Below are 18,258 nucleotides of genomic sequence, written 5' to 3' on the forward strand. Positions count from 1 at the left end.
TTCAAATTTTTACTTAGGCAGTACCACCTCTTATAACGAAGTATTTACATCCTCTTTGTCCAGTTCATTCAACTCGAGTCTTGAGATAGACTGTACCTACTAAAATTATCAACAACGACACCACAACAAAATAAATACAAACAATTTGTTATGTTTTTAAAGTGATAGCCGTCACTTCTAGGATTAATATGCAAATAAAATTTGAAAACAAAATACGACCTCTCGTTCTCGTCTCGCGTTCGAGTCCCGCGTCGTTCATAAAAATTTATTTTCAAATTTTATTTGTAAAAATTAATACACTATAAACGGTAGGCACGTAAACATATTTCGCGTTCTCTAAGAAATAAAACCATGAGATAAAAACGTATTTTAATACGAATAAAAGCACAATAGACTAGAAGTATCGTTTACAACATCTGTAAAGTAGTTACTTTCAGTTACCTAGTTGGTAACTTGAATTTTAAAATATTTTACGGTTTCAAAATATAAATATAAAATAAAATTCGCCTGAAGTCCTTCCTGTTTCATAGTAGCCCCGCTGTGTCTTATTACTGTGAAACACGATCTGTGAAAAAAAACAAGAAAAATTATAATGAGTCTAATCTTTGTTTTTTGAGAAGGGCGGTGATGGCCAAGTCGGAAACTACGAGTATTAGAGAAAAGTCGTGAAATGAGTCATGTCCTCGATTTATAAGAAAACAATAACAGCATATTAAGTTTTTTTTAAATTCTTGAACTTTTGAAAGAAATCGACCTAAATGATTTTCATTGGACTGTTGCTGATAGGGATCAAACTTTGGATAGATATGTATTACTAAAAATAGAAAATTTTTACAAATTGCCTTTCATATCTCACCTAATTATAAATTCCTCAAAATGGTTTCCATTGACTACATGCATAATACGTCTCTCTAATGATCTTACTGCATTTGATACCATTACAGGATTTATCCTCGATAGGATATCAACAACAAAAAAAAATAGGTTTTTAAGAAAATTTTTGAATAGGAAGTGAGTTTTCTTCCGTGTAAAAATAATTAAACAAATAAATTGGTATTTCCTTTCATTATAAGTAATACATTTCTTGGCAAAGTTTGATCCTTATCAGCAACAATGGCCATTGGTTCAATAATACAGGTTGTCATTTTTTTTGAAAAATCATTCAGGTCGATTTCTTTCAAAAGTCCAAGAAATTTAAAAAAAAACTAAATGGCATGACTCATTTCACGACTTTTCTCTAAGACTCGTAGTTTCCGAATTGGTCATCACCGCCCTTCTCAAAAAACTATCCTGTACATATGTCGCAGGAATATCATAAAAACAGAGATTTGTTCAATTCTCTGAAGGCCGTTCCAAATATACTATCTACAGATAGAGATAAATTACTACCTTCTACTGTCAGTAATTAGCTGTCAATAATCTGAAGCTGTCCCAATATACCCGAAGTCATTCTTATCGCCTTATGGACGCGTGAATTGCAATTTTCATACAAACTTCTATCGCTGGTAAGCTATACGTCGTCCTCAGAATACAGAACAAACTGGATTCTGAGACGTCGTCCCATTGACAGACAGCGTGTATGGATAAGGTTACCGTCGACAAGTTTATTGGGACAGAAAAGTCAACGATAGTTACGATTTTTATCTCAAGTAAGCGATAGACTGAATATCGGGAACGGCCGTAAGTGATTGGATTAAATCCGAAGGATGTTAATATAACAACAGAATTTAATCATTTCTCTAAACAAATCTAGTGGTTTAATCAAATACCAGAATTGGTTCCGTGAAATGACAAAAAATCTTTTCTCAAAATTTAGGTATGACAATTTTCAATGTGTGCAGTCATTCATTCAGTCACGAAGTATAATCCGGCTAAGTTTGAAAGCGAAAAGTTTCTCTCTTCAAAATCTCCTTTTTTCACAAGATTATAGGCGTAATATGTCATCTGTCAATGAAGGCACGTTTTATGCAATCCAGTGAATCGCTTTTTTCTTAGAGAGTTTCGCTAGCCTGGAACTAGAGTCTTTAAAGAAATACTGACAGACAACTCAGTTGATATTATAGTAGTAGATATATAGAGAGTGCATTGTAATGTGCTGGGATTCGCCCTGATTACTTTTATCATAAAAAAGTATCGAATGTCTTACTATTTAAGCGCTTAAATTATCACTATTATTAAATTAGTTTTTTTACTATCCTTCTTGTGCTGCAAAAGAGCACTGTGACACTGGCTGTCAGGCCTAATTACCGCAAGCAATCGTTTATTTAAAAAAATATCCGTCACGCAACGCAAATGCCCTTTCTTCCCATAAAAATCACAAGTTACACCTATATAATATGAAGTACAAAGACAAGAAAATACAGAACGTGATTTAAGCAATATCTGATGGATTTCTGGAGCTTGTTTCGAATAAAAGCTATTTTATGTTTTCTACTTATATAAGCTATCAACTTTCCTAAATTAATTTTAACATAAAGGGATGGAAGAATTTTGATAATTTAAGTAATACCTGAATATAACAAAAGCCATGCAAATAACAAAAAAAATGTTTAGATACTTTACAATAAAAATTAAAAATATAGTGTTGTAGTCTTACGATGTTACCGAATATAAACCTAAGATGATAAGAACAGAATATAAACTAAGAAATAAACGACCTTTCTTATTTGCGCTACGAGAATTTCAAAATATTGAAATATTTAATAGAAGTTTATTTTTTTTTCGTATTCATTTTCGCAAACCCATTCATTTGAAACGCATACCAGCTGAGTTCATTAAAATATCTGTGCTGCAGCCTTTTGAGACGTTCCATCTTGAGGTGTCTGAGTAGCCATGTAGTGGTGATAAAAAAAAACAGGCTTTCAAAACAATATTTAGTCTCGGAACTGTTGACTGATGAAGAGTAAGATTTAGAAAGGTGTACGAGCTTTTGTGAAGGTACGGCCATGTCGTGTCATCCCGAAAATACCACATAAGCACACAATCCACAGCTTAGTTGTACGTGGAAGAAAGATTCTGGAAAACCGCTTGTCTAGTCGTTAACATAATGAGATCAATTAAAACAAGTATTTTAATTGACCTGGATAGTTTAATCTCGATACTTCGACAGTAGGTACGATATATATAGTAATAATAATATATATATATACATAACAGAGAGTAACATCATTTAACATTACAATAATTGGATGTAGTTCCCGAAAAATGTTCCAAGACACAAACATCAAAATATGTCAAGGAATTCGTGTTTAAAGTTTAATAAATATTAGTGTATTCCATTATTATACGTGGGTTGTGCTACTATGTAATGATTTTTTGTCCGTTAATATGAATCACGTGACCAGTTTTGTGTTCTTAACTCAATTTCGACATGATTGTGGTTTGGAACGTTTTTCTAAAATTACGTCCAATTATGATTACCACAGACCATAGAGTATCTAAGTTTAAGTGACTTTGACAGGCGTTAACACCGCTTTAGGTTGACCATTTAGTTGCAAGATTGGATCCGAAGTAAGTTAAATTCAATTTTGTACAAATATACCAACCGTAGTAGACTGGACAATATGTAAATGTGTGAGCATTATCTCCCGTTGCTCCGCACAGAGGACAGGTATACGCGCGTAGAACTGGACACCGCACTCTGTTCCTGCTGTCTTTGAGCACGTGGTTCATGTACCAAATTTTAGGACGACCATTCTTCTTACAGAAGCCGCATTGCTGAAAATATATAATTTTTACAGACCTTTCGGCAGTTAGGCAGGTTCAATTTCGTGAAATAGTTCTCGTCGAATCCTACTCGGATGGGCAGCGTTGGAGAGGCTCCATAAAAACGTCCCGAATACCACTGACTTACGGTACGCAGACGTGATCGTTAACAATGGGCCTGAACAGAAAGCTCATAGACGCTCAGAGGGCAATGGATAGGAGTTTCCCCGCGAGATCGAATCAGAAATGAGGAGATCCGTAGAAGAACCAAAATCACCAACATAGCCCAAATAATTGATGTAACTGAACTGGCAGTGGGCAGAGAATATAGTTCGAAGGACAGATAGCGGGTGTGGCAGAAGTCCTCGAATGGCGACCACGTACCGGAAGACGCAGTGTTGGTAGACCCCCCACAAGATGGACCGATGATCTGGTCAAGATCGTCGGAATATGTTGGATGAGGGCAGCGCAGGACCGATCGTTGTAGAAGTAGATCTTTAGAAAACCAGCAGTGAAAGTCTTCCGGCTGATGATGACAGCCCTATATTAAGAAATAGAATGTAAATGTAGCTGATACTATGCCAAGGTCAGTATTCCATGTTCAAGTGTAACATTAGACAGTGAAAACAATACGAGTTATCGTGTATTACGTAATGAGAATCTGTGGATCTTCTCGAACACGGACCTAAGGTTATGCTGTCTTTATTTTAAAGTTTTCTCTGATCATACTTGATTTAAAATTCTGATGTTTTTGGTGCGGAGAGTCCATGTCATGGAGTCGGAGAACATCTTTGCTCAGTACGTTTTACTTTAAACAGAATCTTTCTACATTAAAATGTAGTAACTCTACATGAAGAAGTTATTGTTTTTCTTACAATTTCTTCAGAAAACGTATCTGATTCTCGCTCGATTCTACACTTTGTACGACGCTTTTTGGGTTTAGAAAAGCATGTAGCATACATATGACAGTCTTTGGACGCGCGTTCTCACACAGCTATCTCTTAGTTGAGATAGAAAACTCGACGGCCGTTCCCAATATACTATCTACAGATAGATTACTTAACTTACTAATTAAAATATAATACTACTTAAGAATATTTAATTAGCTGTCAATAATCTGAAGCTGTCCCATAATACCCGATAAGTCATTCTTATTTATTTATTTATTTATTTATACTATTAATCATTTACAGAAAGAATCTTAAAAGCTAACATAGTCCCGCAAAACTGTTTGGACAGTTTGTCTGCAGGATCAAGTCTCTTGGTATACATTAATGCTTATTAGAAGATTGATTTTATACAAGTGTAATTAACTTGATACTAATTGATAAAAAATATAATAAAAAAATCTAATTGTAATTTTAAGGCAGTGTTGAGAATAAATATTTCTTAAGTTTAGTTTTAAATTTTCTTTTACTGGGTTCTATCACCTTATATTGGGACGCGTGAATTGCAATTTCCATACGAACTTCTATCGCTGGTAAGCTATACGTCCTCCCATTGACAGACAGCGTGTACGGATAAGGTGAGTTACCGTCGATAAGTTTATTTTGACAGAAAAGTCAACGATAGTTACGATTTTTATCTCAAGTAGACCACAACCGGATATAGACTGAATATTGGGAACGGCCGTTAGAGATGACTATCGGCCGTTCCCAATCTACCGGTAGAGATAAATTACTACCTCCTACTGTCTGTAATTAGCTGTCCATAATCTGAAGCTGTCCCAATATACCCGATTACTCATTCTTATCGCCTTATATTGGGACGCGTGAATTGCAATTTCCATACAAACTTCTATCGCTGGTAAGCTATACGTCGTCCCATTGACAGACAGCGTGTACGGATAAGGTGAGTACCGTCTATAAGTTTATTGGGACAGAAGGTTTATCTGAAGTAAGAGATAGACTGAATATTGGGAACAGCCGTAAATGAAACATAACCAACGATCAAGTGAGTTCCATGCTCTTTCTTGACTCAATAAAATAAATGATAATATGAGAATGTTAAATGTATTACCAACTGCCTCTGTAACTCAGTTCGTTGATGCCGCATTGTATCGACGTACTTCATGAGAAGGTGGAGTTTATCTGGGGTCAGTGATAGTATTGCAGCCTGCTGCATCTTCAACATTAACTCGAAACTGCTTCCAACACCTTCTGAAATTTCTCAAAATTGTTAATTAAGGGGACACAATTTCAAGTAAGAACTAATGTATGACTTAATTAAAAAGATCTTGAAAGTATTCAAATAAAATTTGAAAACAAAATCTTTATGAACGATGCGGGACTCGAACCCATGCGTTCCGGCGTTCCGTGCCGGTGCTCTAACCTTCTGAGCTAACCGTTCGAGTGACGTATTGTCATAAAATCTTGTATGCTTTGTTCAACTCTCAGGTTGTGGCTTCATCTACAGGATCTACTTTACAGTTGATAGCCTGCTCAACCCCGATATTTGCATATTAGGAAATTGAATTGAGATGTCGCTCTTGAAAATCTAAACAATATGTTATGTTTTTAAAGTGATAACCCTCACTTCCAGGATTAATACACAATAAAATTCGAAAAACAACATATTTTTTTTGAAGTCTTGCTTGAATATCGTCTTCAACAACTATTGTAGCAGTACAGGCACTTATAAACGCAGGAGAAGTATTGCCGATATCTCTCACTCGCTTACACTTGCAGTTCGTTAACATTCTGTACAACTTTATAAATATAATGCCCTAACTTTGTTATAAAACTGTTCTCAAGTTCTGTTATTGTCATGATTATTGATGCTGATGGTTTCCCTTCATATCTATTTTATTCCATGGAAATCTTTTTCCAATTCACTTAGGAATAGTCTTTTTGTAATGACTAAAGAAAACAGTTTTACTATAATTCCTCATTTTCAATAATTAAATTTGTATTATTTGTTTTCTTAATATAATTATATTAATTACGCATTCTGATAATTACCCTTTTTATAACTCATTGCTACTGTTTCGAAACAAGATAAGGAACTGAAGTAGTGAATTAACTCCATTGAGCAGAATACAAAGGTTCACTATCAGACTATGAAAAATACTATTCATTTGCGGGTATGGAGCGTTTGTTGGCGGGTTAGCTTGGAACAATATTTCAATGATCATAATATTATCTTAGTAAGGTTATTTATATATTTTTTTTTAAAATGAGGCACGAGACGAGCAGGACGTTCAGCTAATGGAAATTGATGCGCCCTGACCATAACAGTGCAGTGCCGCTCAAGATTTTTGAAAAACCTAAAATCTATGAGCGGCACTACAACTGCGCTCCAGTCATGTCAATTCTCATTTGCCCAGTAATTTCACAAGCTACGGCGCCCTTTAGACCGAAACACAGTAATGCTCAAATATTACTTCACGGCAGAAATAGGCGCCGTTGTGGTACCCATAATCTAGCCGGCATCCTATGCAAAGGAGCCTCCCACTGGTCCTTTCAGTTTAGTAACAACGGTATGTGCTTGTAAAATATTTGTAACTACTTACAATTACTTTAGTAGTTAAATAATTTTATTATGTTACTTATTTTAAGATCCATGTAAATTCTTAGTCCTGGAAACAAATATCTTGAATCTTGCTTAAGACTATGACTACGCCATGACAGAAGTGAAAACTTTACAAAGCACCTATATCACTTATCATTAAAAAAAAGGTTTCATCGAATATTCAGTCTAAATAATAATTTATAGCAACATCTCGAGACTTTAAAGTTAAATTCATTACTGTATTTCTTTGATTGTTGCTAAATGTATATTATTTTATTTATCCTAGAAACTTGTTATGATGTTTTGAACTGCTAAGTCTTCATTTGATTAAAATGATTTTATAAAAATGACATTAAAGTCCCATTTCGGCTTCAATTATAATTTATATTGTACGTCAGGTTATATAAAAAGAGGTAGATAATAGTAGGGTAAGGTAAGGGGCACAGTGTTACATGGGGTATACTGTTATGATGCAAGTATCTATGTTTCTGAAATTTATTTTTATAATGTTGGTATACATTTTTCACAACCTCATAAGCGGCCATCTTTGAACAGTTGTAATCGCTTCAGTCTGTACCACGTTTTAGAAAGAACAAACAAAAATCGAATTTATGTGATCAAAATTAGACGAAATGAGATCAAATTTATTAATTTGTTTCTTGGTGTATTATGTAAAAGTAAGTAAATGTGATTTTCCTCTATTCCCTGTATATTTAGCTTCAAATTATCGTTAAGTAGATTTTTGTAAACATATCTGAAAATACTCTATTGAGATTTTTTTCGTTTTGTCTCATCTGGGGCACTGTGTTACATTGTAGCAATGATAACCAACTAACATTGCTTTAGGTTTTAAAAGAAAATGGTAAGAAATGAACTTGAAAAAGTAAACAGAAAGATTATAAAGACAAGAAAAGAAATTCGTTGCATGAGAGCTGAAAATCTTTGAAAATCACGGAATTTTTTTAAAATATAAAGTTTGAAAAAGCTATTTACGTAAAAGTGGAAAAGTTGACAGTAATTTCTACTTTCCTCTTGAACCAGATATGGCAACAGTATCGTTGGAAGACATATTAAGATTTTTCTTTCCCTTGAAAACGTTTTTATATTACTTTGATGTTGTAACATTGTGCCCCTTACCAGGCTAACAGTGTACCCCAGATACGGGGTTCACAGTTACAATCGACTGATCTGATTAAAGTGCAATTTAAGTAAAGAAGTTCCTAATAAAAGTAATGTTTAAATATTTTTTTCATTATCGTTTGTTTTTTGTAACAATGTGCCCCACGATCTCGTAACTCGGATATTTTCTGGGTAATTATTTCCAGTGTTCCAAAATGCTGTTAGACCTAATCCCTGCCACCGAATAACAAGACGACTTCAAACCTATCAATATGTGCTTCACACAAATAATAGTATTTTATTAATATTAAAGGCATAAGAGATGTATTAAATTAATTCTCTATTAAATTATTTCATTCCATTGAGTTTTTGAAGTCGGTGTTCTTAAAAGTAGTTTATTTTTTATTTTTTAGTGTCATTAATCAGGTTAAATTAACTATAAGAACTATTTACAGAAAAATATTTTTTTTATTGCTATGGGTAGGCCCTACGAACGGTTCCGCGTGCCTTAGACAATATAGATCCCATATTTCACGATCTTGTGAGACACTGAAAAATCGTGAAAAAGATTGTTAGCTATGAATGACAGGTAGCCGAAGACCCACTTTTCGGAAAATGAGTTAATAATCTTAATATATATAAATCTCGTGTCACAATGTTTGTCCTCAATGGACTCCTAAACTAATTAACGGATTTTAATGGTGATTACTTCATGGAGTGCAGTTTGGTCCAACTTGAGAGATAGGGTAGTTTTTATTTCGATTTGGGACCCATAAATATTTTTATTTTCAATATTTGTTTTGTATGGACATATTTTCTATGAGAGAATTTAGTGACGCACGGTTTGACAGTTCCGCTGTGAAACAATTTCATTCTAACAACAGGGAGCATTCTTTACGAAATATTTCTTGATGTTTAGAAATTTTATTGGCAAATTCCTATAAAACAGTATTTTTTTATTATCTACAGAACAACGTCTGTCGGGGCAGCTAGTAATAATACATAATCAAACTAAAAGAGAACTCCTAAAAAAGCAGAAAACACAAACTATAATAACTTCATCCACGTTAACAAAAGTATTCATAAAAATTTTATAGGACCAAATGGCAAACATTGTGCGTCAAACTAAAGAAGAATGACGGAAATCGATAATCGATCCATAATAAAAACCAACCGAATTGAGATCCTCCTTCTTTTCGAAGTAGGTTAAAAATATAAAACATCTAATGCCTCAACGTAATAAGCTCAATTGTGATGCCACTAAGAACTCAGGCATCAGTCAAGCATCCTGAGCGGCACTGCATTGTAACGGGCAGGGCGTATCACTTACGCCTTGCTCGTTTCAACACTAATTCTAATATGAAATAGTTAAAATACATAATTGACGGTTTGTACATAGGACCAACATGACATGATGAAAATGTCACCATAATGTTTACCATGACTCGTGTCTTTGCTTCTGGTATCCTGAGGAGTTGCTGATTCTGGATTAGTTTTATTGGTAAAGCGAGCGTCTATTACTGCTGGATCCAGCTTCACAGCGTCCACAGCATCTGTGTTTGTTTAAATATTAATTATTGCGGTGAACACCAATCTTAGGTACATACCTATTCAGTATGGAGCAATAACCGAATCGGAATACTATTTATTTTTAATTAAACACAAATACACGATCTATTTTCTGTGTGCCTATTTTACACCAAAAATGATTTGGATCAAACATTTATGACCGTGTAGTTTTTTGATGGATGAAGCGGAGCGGAGACGATGACGACATGAAAAGATAAAATGGCTTGTATATACGGACAAACGAAAAAACCGGTTACTATAGTTTTAAATTTACACGGACACTGTTTATTGGTCTACTTAAAATTTAAAAGTCATAAATTTTGCGTCAATTTAGAAACTTATCGTGATTTCCTTTTGAATAGGACCTACTTAGATATTTTATACGTCTCGATAGACTCAAAAGCTGTGAAAGCGAAAAAAATAGCGGCGAACAGTTGGCCGCTATTTTCAGTAACACTTAAACTAAGTGACGTATCGCGAATATAAGACGTACCTTGCTAACATGCACACTAAAGTATTTAACTTGTTGTAGAATTCGAAGAAATCCTGTCCGAAAGCAAAAGATCTTATCTCGGGAGATGAAGATAGCACCTAGAACCATATCGCGTATTTTTAAAGATGCCTTAGTACTTGCAGCCTATAAGAGATGTATGTACTGGTCATTTCTTAACTGGTAATTTAAAAAAGATTAGGGTGGTAATATCGAAACAATCACTGAAATCGGTTTTGTTTACGGATGAGAAATTTTTTACAATTAAGCCACATTTTAACAAACAAAATGACCGTATTTATGCTCAAAGCTCTAAGGAAGCTTCTCAATTAGTCGATAGAGTGCAACGTGGGCATTATCTGACTTCAGTGTATATGAAGAGATACCATTCTTGAGATGGTAGTGAAGCCCCTTAACTACACCATGTTCAATAACCAAGGCTCGGCGCCGGGTCATAAAGCTCGGCCTACGCAGTCTTGGTTGGAAACGAATGTTTCGGACTTCATCAGAACTGAAGACTGGCCGTCGTCTAGTCCCGATCTTAGTCCGTTGGATTATGATTTATGGTCAATTTTAGAGAGTACGGCTTGCTCTAAACGCCATGATAATTACGAGTCCCTAAAACAATCCGTACGGCAGTGAAGAATTTTCCTATGGAAAGAGTGCGTGCTTCTATTGATAACTGGCCTCAACGTTTAAAGGACTGTATTGCAGCCAAAGGAGACCACTTCGAATAAGCTTTTCATATTTATGTATTGAACTAACACACTGTAAAAGGAATAAATGTAATAAGCAACAGATTTTTTTTTTGTTTCAGTATTTATGGCGAGACTAGGTATTTTGGCTGACAATGGAGCTTTAATAATTATAATATTTACAGTCTGGGTGTCCTGTATTAGACCAGTGCAGAAGCCTTTGAAAATGATAAAAAAAAATACTAGGGTGAAACTTATTGGAAAAGGAAGAGACTAAGGAAAAATAAATTACGGGCGATCTGAGGTCGGGAAGTGGAAAAGGGGGGAGGGGGTGGTTTAGGGTAAAAAACGTTGTAACGGCAAAGTTGTAGGTAATAAAAAGATCTACAACTTTTGCTTTCACACTTTTTTCACATAACCTCAAAGTGTATGTGAAAAATTCAAAAACCTAGTTTTTGTTTTTTTATTTTTATCTTTTACAAAAAATAAACTCTCGAAATATTGTAAAAAGGTCCCTTTTTATGTCCCAAACACACAATATATTTAATTTGAAATATTTATTTTGTTACCTTATTTTGACTCAAATATCTTATTTTCAATCGAAAATTCACCCGTCAAAATATCAGTTTTTTTCAAAAAGTTTGTGTGCTTTCTATTCATTGAAATCTTAAATTTCCGATGGTGTAAAAAAATACAATTGTAAATGTTCGGAAAATTTATGCCCATTAAAAGGCATTTCATAGAGAATTCATACCTGCTATTTCGTAGCAGCAAAAATAGGGATTAGAATTACTCCGTGAGGCCAAATACCATGAGGATTCAAAACTAAACATTAAATAGTAAAGCTACCTTGTTTAATTGGTATATAATTCAGTTGGTCTAACGAGATATTCAATTATGACTCGACAATGCATTCTGAATGTCTATCACAGATGCGAAATGCTGTAAATATAAGTACCTTTGAAGAACAAGATTAATTGCTACCCCCTATTGGTGCTATTTTACATTTAATTAATAATTACAGATAGGTTTGAAATACACAACAAAAAAACTTACCACTTTGCATCTCAATCTGCAAAAATACAAAAGAATTAGAAGTTATAAGCAAATTTTATGAACTTGGTTTACAACATAATATCAATATATTTTTTGAAATACTTTGGAAAGAAATGGCGTGAAATAATTTAAAGATTTAGTCGAGAATGCATTGACGGAAATACCTATACAACAAACTTCAATTCAGTTTAAAATGTATTTAAAAATAGACCCTCACAAATAACGTTTTATGATAATCCTTACCTCGTTGAAGATGCTAGAAATATCCATTATGACAAGTGATAATGGCTGTAAATCTTCAAGTGCAGTGATTTAATTTATGATTAATTTAACACTACCCGAAAATATTTTGACATGAGACTGCAAATTTTAAGGCTACACTCAGAATATCAGTACCTAACTCGGTATTATTCACACAAAGCCATGATTTCAGACCACAGAGTACATACAAATAATATTATTTAATATACAGAATCAAGAACCGTTAAATAAGGTAATTAATTTATAAAATATTATATTATTATATTGTGTTACTTTATATATGCACAGTCGTCAAACAAATACAGGTGATATCGATTTAATGTTTTCCTGGTAATAATCAACTATATATATGTATATATTGACTATCGTAATTATAGGTATGCACGTAGGTACGGTCTAAATTTATTATCTATTTATTACTAATAAATGCAAAGCCGTTTTTATCCTTCGGTTATAGTTGGTACTGCGAAAACTACTGAACCGATCGGAATAATACTTACACCATAAGAAGCAGCGTGTTTCGGAGAAAGTTTTAGTACCTATAATAATATTGTGTTTGTTAGTGATTACTTATCCAGTATCTACATTTTTTTAACTTAGAAATACCTATACATTCGCAACATAAATAATTCATTTAATTTTAACCATTTTATGAAAAGAATAATACTTACAAGTACTTAATTATTTATATTATGGCAAGACAATGTTTGCCGGGTCACTTGTAAACTGATAATTTAAGACTTTTCTGTTAAAGCGCCATCTGTTTTTCTTATGTAACAATGCTACAATGCGTATAGTCAAGGAGACTGCACAAATTTTACGTCATACAACGTTTGTGAGAAGTGGAGGTGAGTGATTATTATGCTAGATGGCAATGTTAACAACATTGATTTTAATTCTCTTATTGCAATGATCACAATATAGTAATATATTTTTATATTATGAATTTATATAACAGCTAAATGTTTAATAAGTTTTAATTAATATTAATAATTTTACAATCAGGTCAGTCCAGTTATCCTTATTAAAAGAGCATAGATAGTAGGTCGTAGAAGATAATATTTTTAAAAACATGAACCTAAATGTGAGGAATCTATGTATCTCCTGTGAAAAACATACAATATGGATTCCATTATATTCCATAGATACGGTACGACTAATATTTCCACATAAGAGATAAAGTTGCGCGCGCGACTTTACATTGCTACGTCAGTTTACCTCGACGTCACAGCTGACAGCATTGTACAGTGAACAGTGAACACTCATTGATCATTCTGTATTCACATTCGTCATTTTGATGTAACATAGAACGGTCGTGTTTTCACAGGGCTCATTGTAGTTCGGACGAAAGCCCTCAAACAGTGCCTATTCAAATGTAGCCCATTCGTGTTTCTCATGCTACAGGCCAACTAAAACTACGAGAAGAAAACAAATGAAAATGTAAGTACCTAATAATATATCAACATTTTGTCACAATATATTGCACAATTTTCCCAAAGGGTTTTTACATAAAAATAACTATATCTCTTGCCACGTCGAAGACTGTTAAATTGTCTTCACTTGGCATTGTTAAAAAACTTTCTCTTTAAATAAATGTATGTCGAGTACTCGAGTATGACCTTAAAATTTCGGTGTCTATTTGATTAGTTCTTTGTGTCAATTTCGCTATAAAGGCATGAATGAATAGATCAGTAAATGTGCGTAACAGTAGGGCACCAGGCACCCAGACGAAAGGCTCATGACCCCATTTGCGTTAGCGAACCCCTCATCGAAGAGCACGTGGTCTGTTAAATTTATATCAACTCGCGTAGCAGCAGACGAATTCCAATAACATTGATATTAAATTTGTCTATGCATCACGCGAATATCGACCTTATTGCCTCAGCAGACCTCGAAGAAGGAACTACAATATTTGTACCTTTGCGGACATGTTAACACAAGTTACTAAATTAGTAAAAATTCCAAACTATTATATAGGTTCTTGTAGCTTGCATAAATATTCATGTCTTTTATTCTATGTACTTACATTTTGCGTAATATTATTTGACTTATCAAGCTTATCTGTCTATGGAGGAATAGTTATTTATGGACATAGATAAGAGTTCGGAAAATACCATCATGTCATAATTAGGGATATGACAAATTTGCTGTATTAGTCACTGTCGGTCAAAACCGACCATAGTTAATAATTTTATAACCTGTATTTCAACAAAACCAAAACAAATTTCTTCTACCTAGGTATAATTATTTGCTTCTGAATTTTTTCATCTGCCATTTAACTGAATGGAAGAATGCAAAGGATAATTGAATTATTAAATTTAATTTAAGTTATTCGTTATACTTTGAAGCGTATAAGCAGTTCTTGATGTTAACTTTCACTATAGTAAATCTAACACTCTTCCGCGTGTGATGTGCTTAAAGAGGGGACTAGTCTTTGCATATCCTTTAATTATTAAAACTAGATCAAATCTTTTGATTAAAATTAACAATAATAATTTGTGTTGAATGACACTGAGCTGTCACGATCGGCTTTATAGCACTCATCTGATTAAAGTCGGCTCGAGCCGACCAAAGGAGCTCGAAAAATTTTAGCTCGCTTTAATGTAGTTTTCGCTTTTGAACAATTTGTTATTGAAGTGAAAACTTTTTAACGACGTTGAGCACTTTTCTTGGGATTCGTATAAAATGTTGAACTCTCTTAACAATGCCTCCGGTGGAAAGTGTGATAGACCGAGGCACAATACGTAAAATTCCAAAAACACTTAAGGACAGGTTTTCCACGGCAGCCTCTTTAGATCTCTAGCTCTGAAACTAAACGAGTATACATAGCCTTACGACCTGTATAGCCGAGTGGTTAGCGATCCTACCTACTAAGCTAGAGGTCCCGGGCTCGAATCCCGGTAGGTGCAAGCATTTATATGATGAATATGGATGTTTGTTTCCGAGTCATGGATGTTTAAATGTATTTATGTATGTTTATATGTATGCTTATATGAATTTATGTATGTTTAAGTAAGTATATTGTATTAAGTAAGTATATTGTAGAACAGCGCTTCATCAAAATAACGCAAATGTTATGTGTATTAGGGTATTTAACCACCTTCCAAAGAATATTAGAGAGATGTCTAAAACATTAATGCATAAAAAATTAAAATTATGGCTAATAGATAAATGCTTTTATAGTTTAAAAGAATTCTTTAGCCAAAAATAATAGTATTCAAATGTAATTTTTGAGAGGTACCTACAAACTAATGTTTATTTTATATAATCTCATTGAATTAAAGCTATGTAATGTGTATTAAGAACGTATAAGTATAAATTAAATATGATATTCCAATATTGACAATCAAATATTTGTATGCCGATATATTGGCGAATTGTGCTGTACACCAATTAATTGTTAACAACTATGTTACCACGATTCATACAAATAAATCATTTCATTTCATTTCATTTCATTTCATTTCATTTCATTTCATTAAATATATCATTGTCTTGTAACCCATAATACAGGCTATATATGCTTAACTTGGAGCAAGATAATTTGTGTAAAAAGTGTGTCAATGTTATTATTATTATTATACATCAGGACAATTATTTTTAAGTCATCATCCGTCGTATGATTTAGCAAGTTCACGTACTTTGATCATTTGTCCATCTCGACTCTAACGAGAAACTCTAACGAGGGTGGTAGATTTTGACGTTCAATAAGTGATAATAAATCCTATTTTGAATAAAAATATTTGAATTTTGAATTTGAATTTGAAACAGCTCGAGAGACGGTATTCGGTCAAGCAGTATTAGTAGTTATAGCCGAAATGATAACCGTTACGAAATTAATTTGCAATTAGATCCATTTATTTCATTAAAATGGTCTGGGCGTGACCAAGCTCAGTTTACTTCAAATTAATACAATTTGTTTCATACAATTAATTCCATTGTACACGTATTACTTCACATAAGTGCTTGAATATTTACCCCTTATTCATAATGGTCCGCTAACAATAAACAGCCGCTAAGGAGTGTTTTTTCTCATTCTGACTTAGGTCAATAGAAGAAGACAGTGAAAATTAGCAATGCTTTAAGTTAGCAGACTATTATGAATATGCGGGTTAGTGTAAATTGTACTTTTCAAGACCGTTAAACATTTATTGTCAACAGTTCGATTAAGGCTTCGGCGGTGATCAGTTAAAAGGAAACATTATCGAGACCTCTCTCAGATTTAAGAAACACAAAACATCATCATAATCAGAAACAGCAAGACAGGGAGACACTGATAATAATATATTGATCTTATTTAAAAAAAAAATATCTAAGGTACAAAACCAAGGAGAATAGAGTCGTGAAGGAGTTATGGAAAAATATCTACAAATTTTTCCTTTTAAGGCTCAAGATCACGCCATGACCTTCAGCGTTTCGGCGGAGCTAACTTTTACTGTTACTACCTAGATTCGCGCAGACGCCACATCTAGTACCAAAGAATTAGCTGCTATGATGGATAGACGCACACTAACACATAGTGCTCGAGTGTAAGCCGTACCTAGCTTGTCACACTAAACTTTAAAACCTGGCCTGTTTTTATCGGTTGTCTAACAGCAACCAGTGGGAGGCTATGCAAAGGTGCATAGGATGCCAACTAGATTATGGTTACCACAACGGCGCCTGTTTCTGCCGTGAAGCAGTAATGTGTAAGCATTACTGTGTTTTGATCGCTAGTGAAATTACTGAGCACATGAGACCTCACATCTTATGTGATTATCAAGGTGACGAGCGTAATTGTACTGCCGCTCAGAATTTTTGTGTCTCTCAAAAATTCTGAGCGGCATTGCATTGTAATGGGCAGAGTGTGTCAGTTACCATCAGCTGAACGTCCTGCTCGTCTCGTTCCTTATTTTCATTAAAAAAAAGCTGTAAAATGGCCGAAAGAAATTATTTTAGAGTTAACCTCTATTAATTTGAGCAATTCACGAATACTAACTAATAGTGACATCCAAATCGCGAGTGTAAGACGTAGCTTGTAACACTAAAGTATTAAACCTAGCCTATATTTATCAGTTGTCTAACAACAAGAGACTCTATCTAGACGTATAAATTACCTAAGGTGCCTTAATAATATTATAATTTGGCCGAAACCATCTCATTTATTTTGTGAAGAAAAATTTTTCGTGCTCAGTTAGTTCAAACCCTACCTTAGTTATGGGGCACGGTACTCTGAAATATGACATCGGAATTTGAAATATTTTTGTGAAATAATCAAACAGACAGATGGACGGTGAGACAGCGGAGTCTCAGTTAAAGATTCTCACCTAGATAAAACCTGCATTCTGTTACTTGATACAGAGATAAAACCTACGATCAAAGGGCTTATTGATGTAAGTTGCTTTACATGGGTGAGCTAGTTGTTATCAGGTCATCAAGATGAGGTTATCAGTAACAGGTCCGGCCACCCACTAGCGCCCGAGCTCAATAGCGCCATACATCTCTCGTGTCTAATTGACTATTACATAAAGAGAATTACACACCTGCTTAAATAAACTGCGCGGTTTATCAAAATATAATCAATCTTCAAATTCAAAAACTCCGCTTTAGTCTCATCTTGATTTGAGGGTTTTAAATCAGTATTTTTTGTCATCTGTCAATCTATTTTTATTTGGAAGCTTTGGTATATTTTATATCCAAATTGGTTACATTTTATTGAAATCTAATTCTCATTCTCAGTGGGTCTGTCGAAAATTTAAAACTTTAGTTTATGAGTAAAGTACGGTAGCTTTAAATAGATTTTATTCTTTACACAGTCAAAGTAGGCGATAAAAAACAAACTTTTAAAGTGAAACTTTTATTACATCGTCTGTG

General features: G+C 33.8%; 2 protein-coding genes across 4 annotated transcripts in view; one reads left to right on the forward strand and one right to left on the reverse strand.

Moving 5' to 3' along the window:
- Window positions 1–357: 357 nt before the first annotated feature.
- Window positions 358–12,617, reverse strand: LOC126966277 (protein nanos-like). Of its 3 annotated transcripts, none has more exons than XM_050810265.1 (6): window positions 12,388–12,617; window positions 12,145–12,160; window positions 9,774–9,887; window positions 5,725–5,861; window positions 3,546–3,717; window positions 358–565 (listed from the first exon to the last, which is right to left on the reverse strand). In XM_050810265.1, the coding sequence occupies exons 1-6, from the start codon at window positions 12,412–12,414 to the stop codon at window positions 549–551; spliced, it is 483 nt and encodes a 160-aa protein (XP_050666222.1). In that variant the 5' UTR covers window positions 12,415–12,617; the 3' UTR covers window positions 358–548. The 3 variants fall into 3 exon arrangements, with proteins under 3 accessions (XP_050666222.1, XP_050666221.1, XP_050666223.1); XM_050810264.1 differs by having other exon boundaries at window positions 5,725–5,864; window positions 12,388–12,613; XM_050810266.1 differs by lacking the exon at window positions 9,774–9,887 and having other exon boundaries at window positions 5,725–5,864; window positions 12,388–12,616.
- Window positions 12,618–13,667: 1,050 nt separating this feature from the next.
- Window positions 13,668–18,258, forward strand: part of LOC126966226 (putative phospholipase B-like lamina ancestor) — a 54,299-nt gene continuing 49,708 nt past the window's right edge. Inside the window, exon 1 of the mRNA XM_050810176.1 lies at window positions 13,668–13,845. The gene's annotated coding sequence lies outside the window, so the exon portion shown is untranslated. The remainder of the gene's footprint in view (window positions 13,846–18,258) is intronic.

The sequence above is a fragment of the Leptidea sinapis genome, chromosome 9 (genome assembly GCF_905404315.1).
Source record: "Leptidea sinapis chromosome 9, ilLepSina1.1, whole genome shotgun sequence".
Lineage (NCBI taxonomy): Eukaryota > Metazoa > Arthropoda > Insecta > Lepidoptera > Pieridae > Leptidea > Leptidea sinapis.